This window comes from Scomber scombrus, chromosome 14, assembly GCF_963691925.1.
Source record: "Scomber scombrus chromosome 14, fScoSco1.1, whole genome shotgun sequence".
Lineage (NCBI taxonomy): Eukaryota > Metazoa > Chordata > Actinopteri > Scombriformes > Scombridae > Scomber > Scomber scombrus.
The window spans coordinates 15,677,658-15,703,801 of NC_084983.1; the positions used below are offsets into that span (position 1 = coordinate 15,677,658).

A 26,144-nucleotide genomic window follows, 5' to 3' on the forward strand; every position below is an offset into this window, starting at 1 on the left:
GAGTGCTTTTGATTCAATCCAAATTTTAGGGTTAATATCTCATACTGTGCTTTAACTTTTTATTCTCCTGTTTTTATCTGTCTTACACTTCCCAATTTAATCCCATTGTATTTAAATGTATTTTTTATTTTGCCACATGTTGCTTTTATATCCTGTCTTGATGCATTTTATGTTTTATGTAAAGCACTTTGAATTGAGCCTTGTTGTTGCAATGTCCTATAAAAATGAATTTGCCTTGACTTGCCTAAAATAACACAATTAATGCAGTATTGATCAGTTCTACAATAGATATTTATCAAACAAACAGATCACACCCAACACATTAGAGGTGAATAATAATGCCTGGCTGATATTTGCTACTTCTAAAGGTCAACACATTTATATTGAGGCGAGCAGCAGAAATCTCAGTACACACATCAGTCTTTCTGTACCTTGTGTTACTGTCAGTCCCTCTGAACTAAAATAAACCACATTTTAACAGATGAGCGGCTGTGTGTGTTGACCTGTTTGTGCGCAGGTTTGATGCCAGGCATGAGGACTCGGTAACGGTCCACAAATTCGCCAAAGGTGTATCGAATGGGATAACCGGCCCGTCTAATCCGGATGGTCTCCATCATGCCGGAGTAGCGCAGCTGACGAATACACAGCTCTCTGTCAAATAACTGAGAGAAAAAAAAACAACAACACAGAAACAAGATGAAATAGGAGGTTAAAGAAAGTCAGATTGTGCCAATTAAGAAGAGGAAAGTTGAATTAAATCCAGTTTCTATAAGACTTTGCTTTACATGAGCTGTGAGGTGATGTAATAAAAGGTAAGAGAACAGGAGATTGAATATGTTTAACTGTTCAAGTGTTGCTGAAATCAACGTTACGGTTAAATCTACAAGTAATAAACACAGAATACTCAGCAGCTTTATTCAATATTGAATTACACACACACACTCACACACACACACACACACACACACACACACACACACACACACACACACACACACACACACACACACACACACACACACACACAAACAGCACTCACCATAGGCCTTTTGAATTCGTTGGGTTTTATGCAGCGAACGAAGAACGGCTGGCAGACGCTGAGTGTCCTCATCAGCATCTCCAGGGAACGTTTGAACTGGCTGCTCAGAGTGGGAGAGCGTTTCCTGGTCTCAACACCCTGCACACACACACACACACACGGTGGAAATACATGAAAACTGTTTCCCCAACCTTTCACCAAGTCCTTGTCTCCATGAGCGTTTTTCAGTGCCAATGATGAGAACTCCTTCTGCAGCACTCTACCACACAAAAAGTGTTTATTATTCTATATAATCTTTTCTTTTAATTCAAATGTATCATGATTTATAGTATTTATCCTTTTTTTTTAAAAATTGTGAATGATTATTTATGTTCCTGTGAAGCACTTTGCGCTGAATGTCACACATGACATGTGCTATAGAAGTAAAATATATTAATTACAAAAATCAGTGAACATGATAAAATCCTCTCTAAACATAATTTTTTTTTTTTTTTATCATTTATCATTATTTTCACCTGCGTGCAGTTTTTTTCTTTTTAATTTGTTCTCTGTTTTTGTTCCCTTATCTTTTTTATTCCTTTTCTTTAAGCTAACACTTGTTCTATCTTATTATCAGCTTGTCAATAAACTGGGAACCATTTTGAACTACATTCACCTGTATGAAAGGTGCGATATAAAAATGGTTAAAAACAACTAGAATAAATTTGGGTGGCTCATGAAGATGTGGACATAACTGTTTATTAATTTATGGATTTTATTATTACGTTATTTGTTGTTACCGTTGTTTTAATTAGTTAAGAAGCTCCTAAATACCTTTTTCTTTTGCACTGCATGTAGGTAAACACAAGACACATATTCACACAGTGGTACACAATACAAGAACAGGGTGCACACACATTATTACTACATCACACAACAAACAAATAAAGCACGAGACAGTACAAACTCTCTGACAGCTCTCCTCACTGGAATCCTTTCAGAAGCCCCTCGTGTCTCGGATTTTTATCAAATTATTCCACAATTTGCCTCTACTTTTTTGCCACAAGGTAAAACCAGTGAGGACTGAAACGTCAGAGAGTTTGCAGAAATAATTTGTGGTTAACATGCTAAATTTCCCCCAAATCAACACAAATTTCCTTCTGGTTTCTGCTACAACAAAACTGCACACCTGTGGAATAAAGAGAAGAGCTTAAAAGAAGAAGGGTGCTACTATTACTATCTGAAGGTATTTTGGATTTGTGGGTTGCTTTTTTTCTTTTATTCAAGTTTAAGGAAACACATACACACACATACACACGTGTTGCTGAAAGGCCTATGATTACCTTGGGAGTGGGGGTGCTGGGCTGCTGATAGCCACACAGAAACTGATGTCAGAGGAGAAGAAAGAAGAAAAACAGAGAAGAGACAGCAGATAGAGAGGAGGGTTGTGCCATTAGTTAAAGCTGTGTAACACTGTGGGGGGGTGAAAAGCTAAAGGGAAGCAAAAGTCACCAGTGACATCATCACTTTGAAGACAGCAACACCTTTAAAGTCACGACCAAAAAAAAAAAAAAGTGAATAAAGGAGGTAATAACGTATTAGTCAACCATTATAAGAATCCATGTGCTTAAATGACGAGTTAGACTGCAGGAAAATGAGGTGGCATCACAGTAATTTGTTGGTCTCACCATGGCAACGTCGGACTGGAAGATCTGCTTGATGAACTTGTTCTTGGACGAATGGACGAGCTGGATGATGTCGGTGTGGAGGCTGTCTCGGTTTTTCTCTAGGAATCCTTGGACACAGAGAGAAATACTGTGAGCTCACTTCTTCACACCTATAGTTATACATTGTTCTGTCTTTCACTTATTCTTAAATGAACCAAGAGCGTTAACCATGGAGATGGAGCTCATTTATTAAACAGTTTTGTTAATGTAATCCTGCATTATCCCATGATTCCTACATGGACCCATGTTGGGAAATCTAATTCTGTATTATATGTTTTCTGGTGGACAGATAGAACTGGCATAAAAATAACTCATAATAAAAAACTGATAGCTGACCCTTTTCTGACCTTTTTCCAGAACAAAATCCACATTTTTGCTCCTGAACAATTTAATTCTGTCCTAAAAACAGCCAGAAAGTCTGCTCCTCTGGGCGAAGAGCAGTCCTCATCTGCTTTTTATCAGCATAACTTCTCACAAGAAGAAAATAATTATATGAACCAGTACAAATAAGAGAGGAGCGAGAGGCGGAGGAGAAATAAATGACAACATGGGGGATAGCAGATGATACAGATGAAACAGGACGCACCTCTGGTCTCGTAATGCACCACACCAGCAAAGTGTTGGATCCCAAACTGGCTTTCGTAGCTGTTCTTTGGGGGGATGTAGTTAGAGTTGAGCTTGTGCTGTGAATTGAGCTTATACAGCATCGTCGCATCAGTTCCCTGTAAAAAAAAGACAAAGAAGCAGACAATAATAACTTTTTGCTTGAGTAAAAAGTAAAAGTCCATTAGAAGTAAAAGTCTTGAGTAAAAGTGCAAAAGTGTTGGTTGCAAAATGTACTTAAAGTATTGAAAGTAACAAAAAACCGTATACAAGATGGCCAGTCAGTGTTTTTTGGTTATATATACAGATATTCATATGTATATGCCATATATGCCTGTAAAAAGTGTTGAGCCCCATTAACTCTTACTGTCAAATATGACACATTTCTACATTTGATAGCTGAAAAAACACCATATACGCATCTCTTTTAGGTGAATGTTTCCTAATGTGACCTTGAATATACAAAAATGGAAATAAATTACATAATTATTTAGATTTTTGTGCTGCTGATAAACATGTTTGTATGCAAAAGTCCAAATTTGAGAAAAATTTAAAAATCACCATTCAAACATGTTGTTATATTCTTTATATTCTATAAAATGTTCTCCTGGACCGTAATATAGTGATTTTAAATGTCTTTTTTCTATAAATAAATAGAATTCACTCTTCATTAAGAATCAACCATTTATTAATGACTGACGGGGAATTTATGAATGTGAATTGATGTAGAGACTAATTATGAGCCAGAATATGAACAGTATGTAAGGGTTAAAACACTGAATCAAAGAGGATTTAATGTGGCTTTTTCTGTTGATCAAAGCAAGAACAGATCTACACAAGTGATTTAAATGATTAAAAATATATAAAATATTTAAAAAATGATCTGTTTTTACTCCTCGAATCCGTCCGCACTGCTTCAATGATGAATGTAGCACCATTACTGGCCTAATGTGCACTTTCATGTGGACTCATTAACAATAAAGTTGTCCTGAGTCTTGACATGAGAAGTAACTGAAGTAACTAAATAATTAGAGTACAATATTTCCCTCTGAGTGGAGTACTTGAGTAAATTCCACCACTGACTATAAAGAAATGCAAAATATCTTAACTATATCCATATATTATAAAGCTTTATGACTTTTAAAGCCAAATGCAGTTTAGGCCAATACACAGTTATGTTTCTAACAATACAAACTTAAAAATCTCATAAAAGGCCCAAAACTTACAGAACACTATAGACTGCAGTATCCATGTAACAGCCCTCGTTATTGTATTGTACCTTAGGAAATTTGCTCTCCTCGTCGATGAGCGAGATGATGTTCATGGGCTTGTTGGCGATCATGTCCAGCGCGTCCTGGTTGTCGGTGAACTCGATGTGCTGCCAGCTGATGTCCTCCAGGTTGTATTCCTCCTGCTCCAGTTTGAAGACGTGACGGACAAAGAACTGCTGCAGGTTCTCGTTGGCAAAGTTGATGCACAGTTGTTCAAAACTAGGAGGAAAAAGGAGGTGTTTAAATATGAAATTAGCAGAAAGAATACAGTTTGACTTAAGTTTTTTAATGTTATACAAATAAATAACCAATAAAAAAATCACCTGTTGACGATGAAGTTTTCGAATCCAAAGATGTCCAATAAACCGATCGACCTGCGAATGATGTTACCCTCAGACATCGGAGGCCTGAATATAGCAGCGTTAATCTTATCTACAATCCAGACAAACAGCCTGCCGTAGATCCCCTGGAAGATAAAACAGAGTCAATAAGAATACACATCTTTAATTTTTTGAACATTTCCGCTGTGGATACACTTTTCTGATTCAGAACCTGTAGAGGTTTTCATTAGATGACCCTAATCTTTGCTTTTATGATAAATGATTTTAAAGCAGTGATTCTCAACTATTTTGGCTTTTGACCCCCCCTTAAAACATACCAATGTCTGCTTCAGTTCAGACAATTTCAGCCAATGTCTTTGTCTTTCTTTTTCCCATATTTTGAATATCTATTTTATTTTTTAGAGAGATTCTTAAATATCTCTTTTTTTGTGGTTTCATAAGTGTTTATGATGTATTATTTTACTCTTCCCACATTCAGCACGTTTATACATGTATGTATGTATGTATGTATGTATGTATATATTTAGGTGTGTTAGGTAAATATGGCATATCAGATAGGCACAGTTTAGATTTTAGCCTCTTCTGTACTAACTCATGTATCACCCCTTCAATTTTACTTTTCTAGTGTATGGACCAAATATGGTGTCACCCATGTCCCTTAGTGGATACTCCCTTGCCTGTCTGGGGTAATTATTGGCCTAAAGTCACATCACAACATACCCAACCCATCTTGGTAGATACCTCATTGGCTGATACATGTCTGGATGCACATTTGCTTGTGTATTTTTTTCACCTTTTTGAGTTTTTCTGCTTTTTAACTACTCTATTTAAATACTGTTTGTAATGTGTCTTATAATGACACTGATGAAGGCCATAAGCTGAAACGTGTTAGTCTTATAATAAAGTTGTGTGTTGCTGGAGCTTTGACTTTTTTTAAATATTCACTTATCCGGTACTTTGCACAAAAAGTCAGTCAGTTAGGATGCCTCCTGGGTGCCTCGCTTTGGAGGTTTTCCCAGCACATCCAGCTGATAGGAAACCTGCAACAGACTCACAGTCTTGGAGAGAGTATACTGTATATATCTCATCTGGCCGGGGATCATATGGATAGATGGATGGATGGCTGGATGCAAGAAACGCTTAATTAGTGAGCTTTAGAGATGCTGTTAGGTGGATACACCTGTTTCCAGCCCTCATGCTGAGCTAAGCTAATCGGCTACTGGATACAGACTTGAGAGCAGTATCAATATTCTCATTCTCTAAGTCTCGTCAGTAAGCGAACAAGCGTATTTCCTTAGATGTCAAAAATTCTCCTTTATAAATTATACTTAAACTTTGCTATTATACTTAATGTTATACTCTGTGCCCATAAATCATCAGCTTCACTGTACGATGTATGTGCAGAGTTTGACACTGGGGGACTGTTTTCACTTTCACAAATTTTCTTTATGCTCAGTGAAAATCTGATGAGCATTATTTCTGACATCACAACTAATTTGGCACCAATAGTGGTCCAATATGAAATTGGACGCATATAAACTGACAATAGACTTTACACTGAAGTCTGAGGCATCTTGTATTCAGCTGTTCAACTTTTGAAATGAATCATATTTGCATAGATTGTTGAATGTTTAAGGAGAAGGAGTAGATGCCATTTCAAGCATACTAACATGGTAATAGTAATAAAATAATGGTAATGAAAATGTTTCAGGGGCTTTAAAGTGGTAAAACATCAATACCTTGACAAAGGCGTCCCTGACGTCCAGGCCTTGATCCACACTGAGAGGCGTGGCAACACTTTCACCTCGTGTGATCAGCGTCCGTGTGGTTAAACACACCATCACGTCCTTCGGCTCCACCTGCCGAGCACAACAGGCAGTGAAAAGCAGGGGGAAAAAAAGAAAAAAATAACACAAGTGAATGACAACATTGACTTTAATTTAAAGCAGGTACACAGTGTGCTTTTCTTTTTTACGACCCTTTATCAGACGTAGCAGCATATGAGAAATCACTGGAGTGAAGCAGGTGATTACTTTTGTTTTGATACATAATAATTGAATTTCTTACTAACTAGATCAATGTTTAGAGAGAAAGCTCTGCAGACACTACTTAACTATAGTATTACTGACTGTATTGCTCATCCTTTTTGTGTTTTTTTCTTCTATATTTTATCTATATTTCATGGTTTTGACTATTGTTGGTTTTACTGTTTCATGATTTGATGTTTTATAATAAATAAAGTGATTTTGAGAAGTTTGTTGGCAAAAAATGTCATCAATTTTGCTCTTTCTACGTTTTACTTGATTTATATGGAAAGCACTTTGTAACATTGTAAATAAAGTTATTATCATTATTAATATTATTGATTATTGATAGATCAGACACATCTACTCTATGCATACACTCATACACACCTCCATGAGTGAAGCTGAAGTCACCAGGTCAGGAGATCTCACGACCACGCAGGCGTCCAGGTTGTCATACGTACGAGCTGAGGGAGACGAGAGAGATCATTGATTTCCTCACTTCCTCATATCTCTGATATCTGCTCACCAATTATCTAACTGCTAGTTGTATAAGCTAAATGTGCGTGTGCAGTGAGACGTACCCTCGAATCCGAGGTTGCCCATGTGCAGGATGGCAGCCAGCAGCTTGGAAATCTCCCAGTTCTCAGTCTCGGTGAACATGAGGACCTTCATGGCTGACATGATGCTGGAGTAATCGTTCAGGTCATCACGACCGTCACACTGTGTACATTTACCCTGGAAGGTAAACAAAACCCCACAGATATCTTTAGATGATTATTTTTCATGACAGAACAAGTGTCAACATACAGAAAAGGAATAAAAACTAAATTAATTAAAAGTAAATTGAAATACAAAAACTGAAACCAATGCACACAAAAGAAGGATGATAAAATGTTTAGAAAATGTTAATAAAATAAATAAAACTAGGTGAAAGAAGATTCAAAACACCAACAAGACTAAAATGAAGGATGATATAAAAGAGATGAAGTTTTATAATAGCTTAGACTAAAACTAGGTTAAAAAAGAGATTAAAAGACAAAAGAAACAGAGAAATATAATCGATAAGAAGATAAATCTCTATCAGAGGTACGTTTTCCTCCCATTTATTTGTCTTCTATGATGTTAAAATATATTTTGGCTTTTCAGCTGTTTAAGTAATTTGAATATGTACACTTGAGTTTTGGATGTGTGATATGTTGATTTTTTAATTATCTTCTTTTTTTGACTTAATTGACCAAATGGTAACATGTTGTATATAATTCTTTATATGCAGGCATCATGTTACCATGCCAACAAGATAACATGCTAGCTAACTGTGAACATGACGTTCTCGATGTAATTAAGTATTGGTATCCATATATCATACCACACTGGAGGTGAATGATGATCGGGGCCCAAGTCTCAGTTTGAATAAAAACTAATTAATGACCTTATTCATCAGTCAATGCTCGGTCTCACTCACCATGGTGAGGTAGGAGTAGTCTGTAGCGAGGCCCAGGCCCAGCTTGGCCTTCATCTCTGGAGCCATCCCCCTCAACATACAGTAGAAAACATGGTAGTTCCTCTCATCTGGAGCCTGGTGGAGAACAGATAGAAAAACAAACGAGAAAAGTGAGCTGCAGGAACTTCTGTGGTCCTTACTGACACTGAGGATATATTTAATCTACAAAGACAGGTGTATACTATGATCTGTTGTCTCACCTGTCGGCACACACGAGACTTCTCCAGCAGGTACTGCTCTATTTTGGCTCCTTCGATGGCCCCTCGCTTGTTGAAGTGGATATCGATATATTTCCCAAAGCGACTGGAGTTGTCATTACGGATGGTCTTGGCATTTCCAAAGGCTGAATGAGATGACAAATCGGACAATGAGGCGACAGGGGAAGAAGTACAGAAACAAACACACACCGAGCTGGGAGAGGAGTCTGACAGCATGCAGCTAAAGTGCAACTAGATTTATGTTTGACAGTGTACGACTACACAGGACTGATATCACAAAAGTGGATTATATTTGACATCTGAGGTTCAAAGTTCACTCTTGATCTTGCAGCACTTTGAGGACTTAAAGAACAAAAACTGGGGCAAGTGCATCTGCTGCTCCAGGAAACTACTTAATGTAGCTTATGGTTTCCTTTGTAAAGACCAAACTTTGAACTTCAGTTTTGAATCCATCATGGCAGAGGAGTCTGTAAAGTACTAAGGAGTATTAGGGACATGCAGGAAACAAAATGAGCGCAATTTATTTTGCATTTCCAAAATAAAGTTGAAATTTGAAGAATAATGTTGAAATGTGGAGAATAAAGTCGAAAATAAATTCAAAATGTGGAGAATAAAGTTGAGAATAAAGTTGAAATGTGGAGAATTAAGTCGAAATATGGAGAATAAAGTTGAGAATAAAGTCGAAATGTGGAGAATAAAGTTGAGAATAAAGTTGAAATGTGGAGAATTAAGTCGAAATATGGAGAATAAAGTTGAGAATAAAGTCGAAATGTGGAGAATAAAGTTGAGAATAAAGTCAAAATGTTGAGAATAAAGTCGAAATGTAGAGAATGACATAATGTTATTCTCAAAAGTTCGACTTTATTCTCGAAAATGCAAAATAAAAAAATCATCCTCCACTCATTTTTTCATTGTGTGGCTCTTATACTCCTTTGTAATAAAGTGCTCGGATCAAATGTAAATTTAAGCAGCTACAGTTCCTTCATCTTCATCAAAAGCTCCAAGACAGCTGAGTGGACTTTGTGATAAGACTGCTTTCTCTTTCTTAGATTCAACGTCTTTGTGTTCAGATTCATGTGTCCATTAATGAAAGCACACAGAAACCAGAGATGATAAATGATAAAAACATTGCGGCTGACCTTCCAGGATGGGCGTAGCCTCCAGGACTTGCTGCTCAATCCAGGAGTGTTGACCGCTGATGGCTGCGAGGAACTGCAGAATCAGCTTTGTGCTCTCGGTCTTCCCGGCTCCGGACTCACCACTGTCACACACACACACACACACACACACACACACACACACACACACACACACACACACACACACACACACACACACACACACACACACACACACCCATACACACACACACACACACACACACAAACACACACACACAAACACAAACACAGAGGGACAGTTACACACTCATCCTGGCTGTAACAAACATCTGCAGTGCTGTGTGTCACTATCGGAGCATAAATCAAGGCACTACCTAAGTCTTCAGTCCTCAGTGGTTCTCAACATTTTTTCTGAGTTTGTGAACTGTTTGAGTGTGAGTAACACAAACACACACCTGATGATGCAGCACTGGTCCTTGTTGTTCCGCTGCATGTTAAAGTAACAGTTGTCCGCTATGGCGAATATGTGCGGCGGCAGCTCTCCGATCTTCCTATTGGTGTAGAGGCGGATCTGGTCTGGAGTGTAGATGGGCAGCAGCTGGTAGGGATTGACCGCGACCAGGATTGAGCCTGTGTACGTCTACAGGAACCAACAGATAGAAGAGCAGATGTTTCAAACACTGATGTTTCAAACACTGATAAGACCACAGAATATCTCCATTATGCTGTAACTAATGCTGTGTTATTATCCCAATCACAAGATCACAAGGTAATTAATTAATTGTGGATATGATTTTTACTGCGTCCACTTGGTTTTCTCCTTGACTCATTGGCATTTCTAGTGTTAAACAATTAAAGCTTAATTTACTCTAATTAGATTATCATTCTAATTAATCACATGACATTCAAATTCTTGCAACAAATGTATACTTTCCAAAAAATAACTACTTTTAGAACCATGAATGAAATACATTTTCAAACCTTAAAATCAAGATCATTACAGAAGATATCTCCTTATCTTATTAATCTTTTTTCTTGCCTTATTATCTTAAAATGACCAAAGAGTTGCATGTTTCACAACCTTTGGGTCATTGTTCATTGACTTCATGGTCTAATTTGTTATTTTTAACATCATGGGACCATTTAGGATATCAATTTAACATCATCATAGTCTTTTTTGTTTTTTGTTTTTTAAACGTCTTTACAGTTTGTGGGTCCGAGGCTGCTCTTACCATCCACAATTACAGCACTAAAATACAAAAAGAAATATATAAAAACTATGTTAGGGGGATCACTAAACTGTGTTAGCATAGTTTACTTTCATACTCACCCTTCCACCACAATTTGTCTACATGGAGAGAGAGAACAAAACAACCACAAACCATTACCGAACTAACTGGGAGTCTTAAAGGAACAGTCTTAAAGTTTTGAGGAGTTTGTCTCTTCGGTAGAATGCGCTGTTAGACAATAATTAAAGCTATTTAAGCCTGCTTGGCCTTTTAGTAAAGCTGCTACACAGTTGAGGCCACAGATCAGCTCGGTTTGGGTGAGAAGAAGCTGGTTTACGTGTAAACACTGTTACCAAAGTAACAGGCCTGTACTACGAAGCAAGTTCAACATACTCACGCATTCATTATCTGGTTTCAATGAGCCTAACATTGGCTGTCGAGATAACTTGTACGATAAAAGCTGGTTATCAGGAGGCGGGGTCAACATTATTAAAACCATGAATTTTTAAAATATTGTAATATTGTATTACTGTATACTGTAATTTTAAGCTACTTTAACTGTGCACGATTTTTACTATTTCAAAATAATTAGTATCACACGGGTGTTTCATGTTATTCTGAGCTACAGTGATAGACTGTAAAATCATCCACACTGTCAGCTGATACTCAAGTTTGCACAATTAAAATCCAGCTAAAATCACTGTTATGTGTTTAGTGTTGTAACTGATTTCTTTAATTGTTAGAAGCTCTGTTTTAAAATAAAAAGTCTGGAACAACAAAATGTTTCTTTGACCTATAAAATATAGATATAGCTCTTTTTTACTTGTCACTGCATCACAACTTTTGTCCATGTCGGGGATCCTGAAGAAATAGTGACTCCTTTTTAATTCCAGTGATCTGATTGAAGGATTGTAGGACTTAAAAAACCCAGAGTTAAACCTTAAGTTACCTCACTTCTCCCAAGTCCTGCTTCGTAGTACAGGACTCTGGTTTTTGGATCAGTGCGTATATGGAAACATCTAACAGCAAGTAAGCAGTTAGGAGTTGCTGTTACTTTTATGTCTGAAATCCCATTACAGGTAAACCTCGAGCACTCAGTCAATGAGCTCGGTGGGGATACTATTTTATTTGTGTAATTTATAGTACTCTTAGTAAGTAAACTCAAGTGCAGGGCATTGAAGGTACACGTAAACAGCTTAACCTGAGTAAGAACTTAATAGTCACGCTACTACCTGCCTGAAAATATAGTCAGTGAGACAAAACTTGGAAGTCACACTCTCTCTCTCTCTCTCTCTCTCTCTCTCTCTCTCTCTCTCTATCTCTCTCTCTCTCTCTCTCTCTCTCTCTCTCTGCCCCTTTAAGTCTTTGTTATGTATGACTATAAACATTTGAGCTAGAGCAGTATCAGAGAGGGAAACTAACATAGATGACGCGTTCATTGTAGCGGATGAGCAGGTTGCGGAGGATGCCAGCTTCGTTGAGGTCGCCCAGACGGATCATGTCCTCCACGCCGTGGATGGACGTCGGGTGCATGGGCTTGATGTTGGTGGCATTTTGAGGGGAAATCCAGTGTTCCTGAGTAAGATGGGAAAGGAGGAAGTAAATTAGAAGGACAGCAGAGGTGATAGTGTCAATGACGTTATGCAAGCCAGTGTCGATTGGTGTAACCTTTACTTTTTCATAAAAATAAATATAATCAAGTTTTGCAATGCAACACTCTGGTTTTAACAAATTTTACATCATTTGTCAAAACATATTTAGAATTTTTTTTTGTTTTTAGGATATGTCCTGCTCAATATTGACAAAATGCTTTAAAACTTAAATTTAGAAATACTCAAAAATGTTTTCTTTTCATTCAATGTTTTAAAATGAAGTAATTATTGTCCACTTAAATACACTGTAGGTGGATGAAATATTTAATATTTATCATTCTTTTGTGGTTATACCATTTGACATTTTCAGGAGCATTCAGTCTAACTTTTGGTAAAAAATGGTGCAAATGATGTTTCAAATGACATAAAACCAAATGTAACTGTAGCAGCTGAGCATGGTGAAGTCAGTGCAAGTTATATCTGTGGCCTGTAAAATACTTTTTTACACAAGTAAAGTCTAGGGGTGTACTTTGATGATGAAGGTGACACTACTCTATAGAATATATAAGCTACACTATAGTATAGACTTTAATATGTATAGTATATATAGTTTACAGAATATTACAGATCCAAAATGAAACTGACAGAAGAGCAGTACTGAGAGAAAAAGGCACAGTTACAAATCTGTCTACTGTGCTACTTCAGCACCAAGGACAGCGCCGTGGATTTATCAATACACAACACAGTTAGGCTGCTGATATTTCAAAGCCATGGTCGGGCCATAGATCCTAACTTACCTCAGTCAGATAAAGGATCATCGAGACAGGCGGACTAGACTAATATATTCAACTAAAAATAACATTGTGACAGATTAAATTAGTGGTATCCAACTTTTTTGGCTTGTGACTTCTAACCACAGTCTACTATCTGTCTAAACAGTCTAGATATCTACTGAATAAGAATAAGGTTTAATAATTCTTTAATTTAGATATTATTCTAACTAACTAATTAACTAACTAACTAACTAACTAACTAACTAACTAACTAACTAACTAACTAACTAACTAACTAACTAACTAACTTACTTACTTACTTACTTACTTACTTACTTACTTACTTACTTACTAACTAACATATTGTAGTTGTAAGTGAAAAATTCAGATTGATTTGATTTGATGTGATTTGATGTACAGCAAGTACAGCGGGTAGGAAGTTGGTCCCATGTGTTGGATGTTCACAAAGGAGAGGCTGGATAAAATAATTATTTGATTTCTCTTCCAAATAGGTTTGACAAACATGGGGATTGTTTCTTGCTCTTTTGACTTCTTTTTAGCCAGGATATTTTGTTTTGTGAGTACAATGTTATTATTACTGAGAGAGAGATGTTGTACAGTTTGTAAAGCCCCTTAAGGAGGAATTTATGATATTGGGCTACATCAATAAAATTGACTTGACCTTCACATGAGATATTGTGGCCAAAACTAAGATCCACATAAACTGCAATCTCTTTAAATATAAAAAAAGACATGGGAAAAATAGTTAGTAGTAATGAAGTAGTTATGCATTTCATGTAACTAGAGTATGTGTAAATAAAAGTTTGATTGGTTTTTTTTTACTGAGGCTTATAAAGCCATTCATTCAGTGTAGGTTTGGGCTGTATTGGGCACTCCCAGATCAATAGTCTTCTTATTTATTGTAGGCCATGCATAGACCACAGTTTTCATTTTCTTGACTCAAAATATACAATAAACAAACAACTGTCACAACTATTTTTAAGAATACAACAGCACAAGCTTCCTTTGTGTTTTTCTGTAGACTCACCCGGCCTTCATCGTCCAGAACGTGGATCTGTCCAGAGTCGCATAGTTTGACCACGGCTCCCACAGGAACGTCAAACTCTCGGCCCGTTTTAAGGTCCAACCACACATAGTCCCCCTGGATTACAAAAACAAAAAACCCAGCTCTGGTGGTAAGTTGCAGCATTAAAATTACATTTATTTCCTGTTAGTTGTGTGGGTGGGGTAAAGGATGAAAGCAGTAATAGAATAATAAGTTAATACCCCCTTAAGACTGATACAGGATGTGTGTTTGCAGTCAGTGTGAAAAGGTCAACATGTCTTATCCAATACTGCTCAGTTCTCAGTTATTAATATAATATTAAAGTTAGTAATATGCTGCCTTAAGGGAGAGAAACCAAACTGAAAATTACATTTAGTATATATTCTTATGTATAAAGCACCAGAAAAGTTACATAGATATAATTCATGTATGTGTGCAGCCAAATTATAAATGCTTAACTTGTGACAAATCAAAGTAACCGATGCTATTCTTTATTGTGTATTTTATTCTACTATAATTGTAGTGTTTTTTGCCTGTGACTGTTTCATCATGCATATTGAATAACTAGAAAATATCAGAAGTTGCATCACACACCCAGAGTAACCTACTTTTTCTGCTGTAGGGAGGATTTAGTCTGAAAAAGGCTTAGCCCTGACCACCTCCAGACTACAAAAAGCATGATGTAACCCCCGACCTTAAAGCGTGATGTTGTTTGGGAGGGTATGTAACACTTGGATAGGTTTAATTTTAGTTGGGAGGAAGGAGATTTGAGATTTGACCTATCAAGTGAATCCATGCCTGAACTAGAGGAAGTAGTAGAGTTCAGATCTCCGCTAGTTGTGTCTGGGTGTATGTGTAGTCTCAGTTTTCTAAATATGAAAAAATTAGTCTAATAACATTTTAAAACTTCTCCATTTAATTAATTAATTAATTTAGGACATCTTGTAAAATCACAAAAAATAAAACTGTCCTCTCCTCTCCCAAAAAACAGGGATTTATTCATCTCGTATTTAGTCTAACTTAAGTAGATTATAATATATCAGGTATCAGGATTTAATTTGCAGATGCTTCGGGTTCAAGATGAGACCAAACATTTTTCTATTGATGTCAGTTTTTGAGCCAATATTTTAGAATGTTTTTAGCCTAGCCGATTGCCAGAAATGCTTTCTTCTGCATGTAGATCACAGGCTGGTTAAGAGGAGTGAGGCTTCAGCAGTCAATGGAGCTATAAAACATGTTATGAAATGGGTTTTTCAACAAAAGTGAATCACTGCAAACGCAATAGGTCCTTAAGCATTCAGTCATAAATGTGCACAAAAAAGTTATATAAGTAATAAGCAGTTACTTTCACGTTATGTCCTTTTGATGACTATATAAATATATGTAAAAACAAGTTAAAATGTAGATCATTGAGTTATAGAAAGAGCAAATCTCTCCACTAAAGTCAAGACATCCACCTAAAAAAGAAATAATTAGTTGTTTCTTGTATGATATACTGAGACAACAAAGACATGCAAAAGGTCATTTTCAACACCTAGAAACAATTTTATCTTTAGCCGTGGTCAGACAACTTAGTTCACACTCACTGAACTCATTATATCTACTTGACTTCAGTACAGATAAAATACTTTCTGGGTAAGATGAACATAAATAGTGTAAATCTTTTTTCTAATTAATGACACAGTGTCAGTGTTGTAGGTGGAACTAGACAAGCTGCCATTACTGTGGTGGTACATTACAGTTTAACTTAAAGCACGTTTGCCAATAAATCTGTCAAGGAACTGGACAGGTTATAATCTACAAGACATTTAAATGAAACGTAGTTCAGTTTTAATAGTCAGTGCTGTTAACTTCTGCTTCAGAAATCCACAAACCTCTGCACCATGATTAAATAATTAATTAATCGAATTAATCTCTATTAATCATCACGTCATTACATTTTGAGAGGCGTGCCAATGAAAGACCAACTAGGAACCATTCAAGACAAAGCAACCTGCTTAGGATGGTGAGCTTCCACCCTGCTCACCAAGCTTGGCATCACATTTACTTTTAAAGCATTTAGTTCTATAAATTCAGCTTTCACAGTATCAGGTGTTTACCGTTTTTATTAAATGCTGCTTTTGCAAGAAAACAAGCAAGTTTAGTTAGATGATTTAAATCATACACTAGCAAGTAATTCCAGGTTTAATGAGTTATTTCACACAGCATTTTCTCAGACGTGAAAAGATGTTTCTGCATGTTTAGAATTTATATTTATTACTTTAATCTATGCAGGGGGTCTTGTGTAAGTTTTCCTGGTGAACGTGGTAAAAATGTTGTAGGTTATTTAATGACAGAATAAAAAACTGTGTTATCTTTCCCTGTAAAACCTGCATCAAAAACAACTTCAGACAGAGTTTTGAGTCTGAATAACTTCGGCATTCATGCCTACTACCTTCATCTGTTGATCCTGATTACTTCTGCTTTCACTATCTGTGTTCAGTAATGGCGTTTGAATGAGCAACACATAAATCAACCTGGATTCGATTCTAACCCACCTTCTAAAAATACCCTGAGATTTCGACTGTCTCCAGTTTGTTTAGATGCTCTGCATTAAAGAGAGCTGCTGGCAAATCTCTTCATAACAGAAAACACCGCGGCACAAAGCCGAGAGCTCACCCTGACAGTCTAGACCGTGACCTTAAGGATGCTATTTTTTGCTTCTATTTAACAACATCCAGATGTCTCCCACTGAATGAGATTCATAGCTGTGGCTCTGAGCTGAGATTGAGACGGCAGAGTGTGTCTGAGTTGTGCCCTGGAGGACTCTCAGGGGGAGAGAGGCGCCGGGATCTAGTTATTAAAGAGAAACTATTGATGGTCTGATATGGGATAACCACAACTCACTGAGACAAGCCGGCTTCTGTTATATTTAGTATGCTGGGAAACATTAAGCCACTTCTTAATGTTTCTTTTTTTTTTTAACTCGCTTCTACTTGCATAGGTGTGTGTTTCCATCCAACAATTGCATTTCATTTCAGCCTCTCAAACTCATTGGCTAGCCCAACATGACAAATTCAAGACCTTAAATGTTTCAAAACCTACCCAAATGTCAGACTGGATTTTTGGGATGATTGCATAAGAATAGTAGAGTAACAGTGGTAGTTATGACAGCATCCGATGAGCCTGCTCTGTTCTGATAGGTTAGCTTCTGGAAGTTGTCTACTATCCAGCTACGTAAATGAGCAGTTGTAGTCGATTTTCACTTCTTTTTCTCATTCTTTACTCAAAATAGAAACTTCTCAAATACACCAGTACATGTTTGAGCCTGACTCAGATGTGAAATATTCAAAGAGGCGACATAAACAGCCCATAAAACAACCTTAGTAACAAAGTTTTATGAATTGTGGGAATGCAGGAATGATCTGACGTCACTTTGATGGGGAAGTAGAGGTGACTGCAAATGAAGTGTTTTGACTTACAGGGAGCATTTTTTTTACATATTTTCACCTCGTATTTTGTAACTTTGACCATGTTTAACAAAAACCTCTAACATTTTAACAGTATATGAACAAGAGAAAATCATAAAAAGCACAATGCGTCCCCTTTAACACTCCTTTGCTGTATTCTTGACACCATTAAGTTTTAATTATCATTTTTCCCTGACTTTTCTGTTCCATCACTCCCATTAATTTATCAAGTTCCATCTTATCTTTTACTGATATTATAATTGCCTTCTGCTTATCTGGCTTTTAAGCCAATTTTACACAAGCAATGTCACCACAAGTGACGTAGTGAGTTTGGCAGCCTAAAGGGAGAGCGATGAAGTGAATCCAAGAGAGGAAAACAGAGTAACCTTCTGCCCTCCTTCAACAGCTAATAAGACTCAGATGCCCTCAAGTCACGCCTTAAAACCCCCGAAATGCTGATATATATTTGCTGAGAGGCTCAGACTTATTTGCTTTAATTATTTATGGTAAAACTAGGCTAAAACTGTGCGTGACAGACAGGTCTATTGTTCTTTCAGCTCTGTCAATCCTTCACCACATCCTTTTTTTTATCAGACCATTACTTAATAACTTTTAAATTCCTATCACTAGACTGCAAGTCATTAGATAAAAATGTCCTCATTAGATAACTATCTGATAGTGCTGTAGCTTAATTTAAGGAAGCAACTCCATCACACTAGAGGACTCTTATACAAACTTTTGTCCCTCCCAAATTGATTCGTTTCTATGCTTGATAGGCTCACTGTGAATGACCCTTGACTCCATAGCCCCTTTAAAAATGAAGATAATAAAGAAAAGAGGTTAGCTCCAAAGTATAACTCCTAAACCCACAAATTAGAGCAAACATTACAAATAATTGAAAGGTCATGACGTTTCACCAAACTGGAAGAATCGATTTATCCACAAACACGGGAATCGTAGAAACAGCTATAAAACCAGATGAAACCCAATTCAATTATTACTTCATCTAAACCATCAACCTGTCTCTTAGACTCGACCCCAACTAGGATGCTTAACAAAGTCTTACCCTTAGTTAGCACTTCTTTACTAGATATTATCAATCTGTCTTTAGTAACAGTTGATGTACCACAGTCCTTTAAAAGTAGCTGTAATTAAACCTCTTCTTAAAAAAACAGTTCTTGATCCAGGTGTTTTAGTCAACTATAGACCTATATCTAAATGTTCCCTATCTTTCTAGGATTCAAGCAGTCACCAATCAGTTGTGTGACTGTCAATGGTTTAATGGTATTTTCAGTCAGGATTTAGAGCTCATCATCTCACAGAGACAGCACCGGTGAAAAATGACAAATCACCCCTCTTATCGCATCGGACAAAGGACTTCTCTCTGTACTTTGTCTTGTTAGATCTTCGTGCTGCATTTGACATCATTGACATTCAGATCCTATTACAGAGAATGGAACATTTAATTGGCATTAAAGGGAACTGCATTAAGCTGGATTAAGTCCTATTTGTCTGATCAATTTCAGTGTGTGCACGTAAACAATGAACCCTACATGCACGCAAAAGTCAGGCACAAAGTTCACATTATTTTATTTGCTCTTGGTAATATTATTCAATGTTATGCAGATGATACCCAGTTATATGTATACATTAAGCCAGATGAAACATTTAGTTAACTAAACTTCCAGCATGCTTTAAGGACATAAAGACTTGGATGACATGCAACTTTCTGCTACTAAACTAAGTCAAAACTGAAGTTATTGTCCTTGGCCCCTTGGCCATCTTAGAAACACATTACCTAATGATATAGCTTCTCTGGATGCCATTACTCTGGCCTCCTGCATCACCATAAGGAACCTAGGACTTATCTTTGATCAGGATATGTCCTTTAACTCCCACATAAAACAAATTTCACGGACTACCTTTTTTAATTTACATAACATTGCAAAAATCAGGTACATCCTGTCTCACGATGATGCAGAAAAACTAGTGCACTCATTTGTTACTTTAAGGCTGATTTATTGCAATTCTTTAATATCAGGCTGTACTGACAAGTCTCTAAAGATTTCCCAGCTGGTCCAGAAAGAAGCTGCACATGTACTGACAAAACTTAAGAAATATTTCCCCCATATTAGTTTCACTGCACTGGCTTCCTATAAAGTCCAGAATACAATTTAAAATCCTTCTCCTCACCTACAAAACCCTTAACCATCAGGCATCATACCTTAAAGAGCTCATAGTACCCTATTACCCCACTAGAGCACTGTGCTCTCAAAATGCAGGCTTCCTTGTGTTTTCTAGAGTCTCCAAAAGTAGAATGGGAGGCAAAGCCTTCAGTTATCAGGCTCCTCTCCAGTGGAGCCATTTTCCACATTCGTTCCAGGGGGCAAACACCCTCTCTATGTTTAAGAGTAGGCTTAAAACTTTCCTTTTTGATAAAGCTCATACTCAAGGCCAGCTCAGTTTTGTCTTGGATCAGTCCCTAGTTATGCTGCCATAGGCCTAGACTACCAGGGGACTTCCCATGATGCACCAAGCTCCTCTCTCCTCCTCCCCCATCTCCACCTGTATGCATTCATGTCCCATTAATGCATTTTACTAACTCAGCATCTTCTCTCTTCTGTAGTTTTGTGCTTTCTCATCTCTCTCCTCTCTCCTCTCTCCTCCTGTTGCTTTCTACATGTATTTCTGCCTCCAGAGCTGCAGAATCTGGATCTGTGATTGTGGACCACCTACTCCCCCCCACTTCTACAATTATTGCTATTATTATTATATAATAATATAATCTCCATTATTACTGTACATCTCTATGTGGAGGTGGCATTTTGCTATGCCCTCTTTGCACCTGCTCCAGCCAGTCAAAGCAGATGGTCTCCTATCTAGAGTCCGGTTCTGCTTGAGGTTTTGTTCCCGTTAATGGGTTTTTTTGCTTTCTCATGGGGGGAATGTTGCAACTTTGTAAAATAAGGTCTGGACCTGCTCAATGTGAAAAGTGCCCTCAGATAAACTCTGTTGTGTTTTGATAATATACAAATAAAAATGGCGTGACTTGACTTTTGCTTTTTGTTCATTTACTTCTGTTTGAAATCAAAGACCCATTGTTTAAAAAAATGACTAGGTGAATTTTGGGTGGTAGAACTTGAAAGGCATAGCAACAGTAACTAAGGAGAGTAAGGGGCTTAGCAAGTGGTCATTTACAAAAATTTAGACAATGGGATGGGGGGAAAAATAAAGAGATGAAATTAGCTACTGAGCTGATGGAGTGACTTCTATCTAACGTGACCTACCTGCTGCAGAATGACCATGGTTCAGCCTCGGGTTGATTCCAGGACATCAGAAATCACAATGTGTGGGCTCTGCAATGGAGACAGGTTACAGACATCATGTAGCTGAAAGCTGATGACAACTTCTTCAAAATGAATTATCCATAAACTGAGGAATAAATATATGCATTAGCATTCATTTGGAGTCTTTTTCTCCTGGTGAATGCAAATCCAAAAATGAACACTTCTTTTAGCTCTGTTTTAGTCTCAACCAACTCCTGAGTAAAACATCTGACTCTTGTCTAAAAAGTTGCCAATAACTTTCTCTGTTTGCTGTTTGGTTTTGCAGCAGTTATTGAATTTATTTACTGAAAACTACATCGGGAAATGAAAACAATGCAATAAAAGAGGCTAAAAAGGCGAATTCCCTTTGAGATCTTTACTACAAACTATCCCTTTAGTCATTTGATCAATTGTAGATTATAAATAGACTTTATTGTCATTGCACAAGAAGTACAACGAAATTTGCTGTGCAAGAATATAAATAAACAGAACACAGACAGTAATATTGCACATTTAAATTAGGTTTGTTCATATAAACATAGATTATAGGGCTGCAACTACCGTAAAAAAGGTGTATGAGTTGCCATCTATTTTGAGGGGTTTTATCCTGGGAAAAACACTTTTCTATTAAAGGCTGTTTTTCTTTGAAAGCACCAGTAGTTATTCATTTACAAACACAGACATTTATACTCCAAAACTTTTCAATTTACTTATTTGAAACACAATAAAACACACATATACCTGAAACTGTGTGTCGGGTTAATGGTCCGATAATGATTTGCTTTAACTGAACTGGACCGGTATATTAACTCAGACCGGGTTCGGGTTAGGCTATGTGTTTTGATTAAACCTTTTAAAGGAACACATTAACTTTACATATTTGAGTGTAGCTGTATGCAAATATTGTCAAACAAAGAATCATCCTCTGTTCCATCCAGTAGAAAAACAACAAAGTTAGTGAATCTTTTATTCTTCAGATCTGTGCTCATACTGTGTCGCTGCCACAGCTCAATAAAAGCTGCTCATCTGTGTGCTTTTGCATATCGCGCTTCACCATCTGCTGCTGTCCTGAACTAGTGCCTGAAAAACTTCTGAACAACACACTGAATCAGCATCCACCATATATGCACGCAAAAGTCAGGCACAAAGTTCACATTATTTTATTTGCTCTTGGTAATATTATTCAATGTTATGCAGATGATACCCAGTTATATGTATACATTAAGCCAGATGAAACATTTAGTTAACTAAACTTCCAGCATGCTTTAAGGACATAAAGACTTGGATGACGTGCAACTTTCTGCCGTGTCTGAAAAACTTCTGAACAACACACTGAATCCGCATCCACCAGTGAACCCACCTGTTTTTATTTTTTATTTTTCTATACATCATACAGCATTAACAGCTCATCAGTTGCCTATCTATTTTCATTAACAGCTGAAACAGCTAGAGCGTGCCTGACACCACTGTTTATAGGACATTATAGTTCACAAGTGTGGATGCTCACATCGTTATCTTTATAGTTATAGTTATATATGCTGATTCCTCTTTGTTGATTAATTAATCTTTGGTCTATAAAACGTCGAAAAATACTAAAAAACTATTCTCCAGAAGTCAAGATATCTTACTTTGTCCAATCACTGGTCCAAAACCCCAAAGAAATTCAGTTTACAATGATACAGAACTGAAAAAAGGAGCTAGAAACAATAACCTTTTAAGTACTTTGTTGCTTAGAAAATGACTCAAGCTATTAAATGATTTTCTCTCAATTGACCAACCAATTAATAAACTAATCGTTTCAGCCTTGTGAACATAATTTAGACGAGATATAATTCAACATAGTGTACACAAGCAGGACAAGCCCAAACAATCATCCACTAATGGCACGTGAATGAGTAGTATAGAGTCATGGCAGAGACACTCAGCTACGTGGTTTAGCCGGACATGGGAGACCAGTGAGGGAAAAGGGGGGGTTGTGGGGGTTAAAAGGTCTGGTAGGGGCTGTTGAAGGCTTACGTGGATTCCTGGGGCTAATCCCATCGCTTAAGTACGAGGCATAGTTTAGTATGACTGCTGAATCATTTTTTTCTCCCCCTCTGAGCTGTCTTTCCTTTGTTACCCTTGTTTTACAGTAACGCTGACGGACTGTTTTCAGGTTTAAACAAAAAGGAAGGAGATTTTGGAGTATTTACATGGTCACTTTTAGGGCTGCAATTAACAATTATGTTCATTATCAACTAATCTGCTGAATATTTGTTCCAATCGTTTGGTCAATAAAACCAAAACGGAAACAGGATCCTAGATGACATCTTCAAATGTCTTGTTTTATCTGACAAACAATCTGTTTAAAAATAAAACAACAACAAATATTCAATTTACTGTAAAGTGAGACCAAGAAAATAAATAAATATCATATTGTGGAACCTAGAAGCACTGAATGTTCTTTGTTTTTGCTTGAAAAAAAGTGAATTGATTGTCAATATAGTTGTTGATTAATTTCATTTCAATTAGATTTGGAAAAATGTGTCCATTAATCAATTAGTTGTTAACTATTAAATACATTGGCGGCTGTTTTAATAATCAATTAATCATTATGAGACTTTTTAAGAAGGTTCCAGCTTTTCAAATGTGAATATTTTCTGGTTTCCTTTGTCTTTTCTGAAAGGAAACTGAATATCTTTGGGTTGTAGACTGTTGATCGGGGACATTTGAGGATCTCACTTCGGGCTGTGGGAAACACTGATTGAAAATTTTCTGGCATTTTATAGACCAAAAAACTAATAGATTATTCTAGAAAACAATCAAAAGATGAATCAATAATGAAAATAACCCTACTCTGAATCGACTAATTGTTGCAGCTCCACTCCCATTTTGCAATTATTAACACTGTGTACTTTATGAATGGAAGTGTAAAAGTAATATACTATATAATGATAGTAAAGAGAGAAAAAAATGCCAGTATAATAAGCTCTTATTCAGTTTGTGCTGCAGTCCAGATCCACCTAAATGATTGATTACAACTGAACTTTAATATTTGGATTGGACAGGTGAAAGGAAACTACATTCATACAGGCTGGAAACATAAATGGCTTGTGAGGCTTAAAAAAACAGATTGTATGAGTGATGAAGATGTCACAGGGGGAGGTGCTAAGTGCAATGATCCATTAGTGTTCCTATAAGTAGATTAACATTTAGTTGTATGCGCTGTGCCTCACTACATATCAAACGAATCTGTATCCAGGACACATTTTATATTGAAAAACTAAAATCACAGATGCACCTTCAACAAGGGAAGCAAACCTATTGGGGAGCAGCAGGGTAAATATACGTCACGATGTTCATTTCCAGCCAACTTCATCCATATGCAGCGGCTGTAGTCATAACAGGCTCAGCTTCTGCCAAGACAGAGCCTCTTATCCAGAACCACAGGGTGCCTGTCTGGTAACTGTCCAGTCTGTCCTAAACACAGACCTATACATCTGTACTAACCTTTACAGCAGAGCCTAGCCTGTATCCACAACCCCAAAATCACAAATTACTGACTCAAATCTAATGTAAGGGATGGAAACTATTAGCATCCATATACATACACACACAAGCTGACTTTCCAGTGTTTAAAAATGGAAAGTATGTCATGTTAAAATTCTCATACTGCAGGCTTGGGCCAAGTTCACGTTTGTTTTTTATTAAACGTACATTTTATGAATTTTATTTCTCTCTTTTTCTTTCTGACTGTGCTCAATCGTTGCAAGAGGAAAACAGGGACAGATCAGCTTTGTCTAGTAGTAGCAGGTTGCTGGTTTGATCTCCAGCCCTTCGTATCCGAATTATAAAGCGAGCTAAAAGGCATTCATATATAAATTTAAATTAAATGACAGCACCAGTCAGTCAGGCCTCAGTTTTAAGTCTGTGCAGAAGTGGACCAAACAAGAGTCTACAGCCTTGCTAACAGCTCAGTGGGGTGTTCCTCTGAGGCTGATTGAGATGGCATTGGTATTTCAGGTATTTGGTCAAAAAACAAAGTATTAGATGAATCGAATTTTGTGTTTTCAGTCTTTATGCTAGGCGACCATTCTCCAGTCTGTCGGATTATATTTAACAGACAGATTTGAGAGTGGTATCAATCTCTATTTATTTTACTTTATTTGTAAGGGACCACATACAATATTAAATATAAATGTTACCATCTGATGTATGGTGGTGTTGTAATTTTCATCTGCAGTCACTTGACGGATCACAATTAAAACATACAACCAGTAACAGAACAACTAACAATTACTTTCATTACTGATTAATCATTTAGTCTATGAAATGTTAACAAAAATAGTAAAAATTGGCATTTGCACAGCATTAATAAATCACATTTATATAGCGCTTTATGTGGTACTCAAAGTCGCTTTACAATTTCCCTATTTCCCTATTAAAACTATGTAAACAAATCTTTATTAATTATAGAAGGTTAAAAAACAAAACAAAAACAGAGGTTAAAACATGAAGAGTACAGTGGGGGCTTTGTGTTCAATTGCACGTTTTGTCTGACAAAGAGCCTTAAATAGATAGCAAATCGTCACATTTGGGAAGCTGGACAAATCTAATGTTTGGCCTCTTCTGAAAATGTTGATCTGTTCTTTTAACAAAGCTCCAGAAGTGTGCCTGGTGTTTAATGTGAGGAGACCATCCCCAGAGCTGTGGCACAAGACAGGGGCCAGGGGATCACTAAAATCAGTGGCCCCTATCCTCTGGGGACCATGAATGTTTGCTCCAAAATTCATGATGGTCCGTCTAGTAGTTGATGAGTAACATTGCCACTCCCAGAGCTACACTGCTAGCATGGCTGGAGCAGAGTTAGGGGCCAGAAAAGGTTGAGTAACCTTGACGTAAT

The 26,144-nt window shown here is 37.0% G+C and overlaps 1 protein-coding gene across 1 annotated transcript in view; it reads right to left on the bottom strand.

The window, feature by feature from the left end:
• Window positions 1-21,241, bottom strand: part of myo7ab (myosin VIIAb) — a 43,004-nt gene extending 21,763 nt beyond the window's left edge. The window contains exons 1-17 of the mRNA XM_062432507.1: window positions 21,224-21,241; window positions 14,470-14,583; window positions 12,479-12,631; window positions 10,283-10,467; window positions 9,846-9,967; window positions 8,689-8,831; window positions 8,450-8,563; window positions 7,569-7,722; window positions 7,375-7,451; window positions 6,700-6,819; window positions 4,943-5,085; window positions 4,628-4,838; window positions 3,332-3,467; window positions 2,707-2,813; window positions 2,362-2,403; window positions 1,040-1,177; window positions 504-662 (exon numbers count right to left, since the gene is read on the bottom strand). Of these exons, the coding sequence (XP_062288491.1) occupies window positions 504-662; window positions 1,040-1,177; window positions 2,362-2,403; window positions 2,707-2,813; window positions 3,332-3,467; window positions 4,628-4,838; window positions 4,943-5,085; window positions 6,700-6,819; window positions 7,375-7,451; window positions 7,569-7,722; window positions 8,450-8,563; window positions 8,689-8,831; window positions 9,846-9,967; window positions 10,283-10,467; window positions 12,479-12,631; window positions 14,470-14,583; window positions 21,224-21,241 (2,136 nt within the window). The remainder of the gene's footprint in view (window positions 1-503; window positions 663-1,039; window positions 1,178-2,361; window positions 2,404-2,706; window positions 2,814-3,331; window positions 3,468-4,627; window positions 4,839-4,942; window positions 5,086-6,699; window positions 6,820-7,374; window positions 7,452-7,568; window positions 7,723-8,449; window positions 8,564-8,688; window positions 8,832-9,845; window positions 9,968-10,282; window positions 10,468-12,478; window positions 12,632-14,469; window positions 14,584-21,223) is intronic.
• Window positions 21,242-26,144: the final 4,903 nt, after the last annotated feature.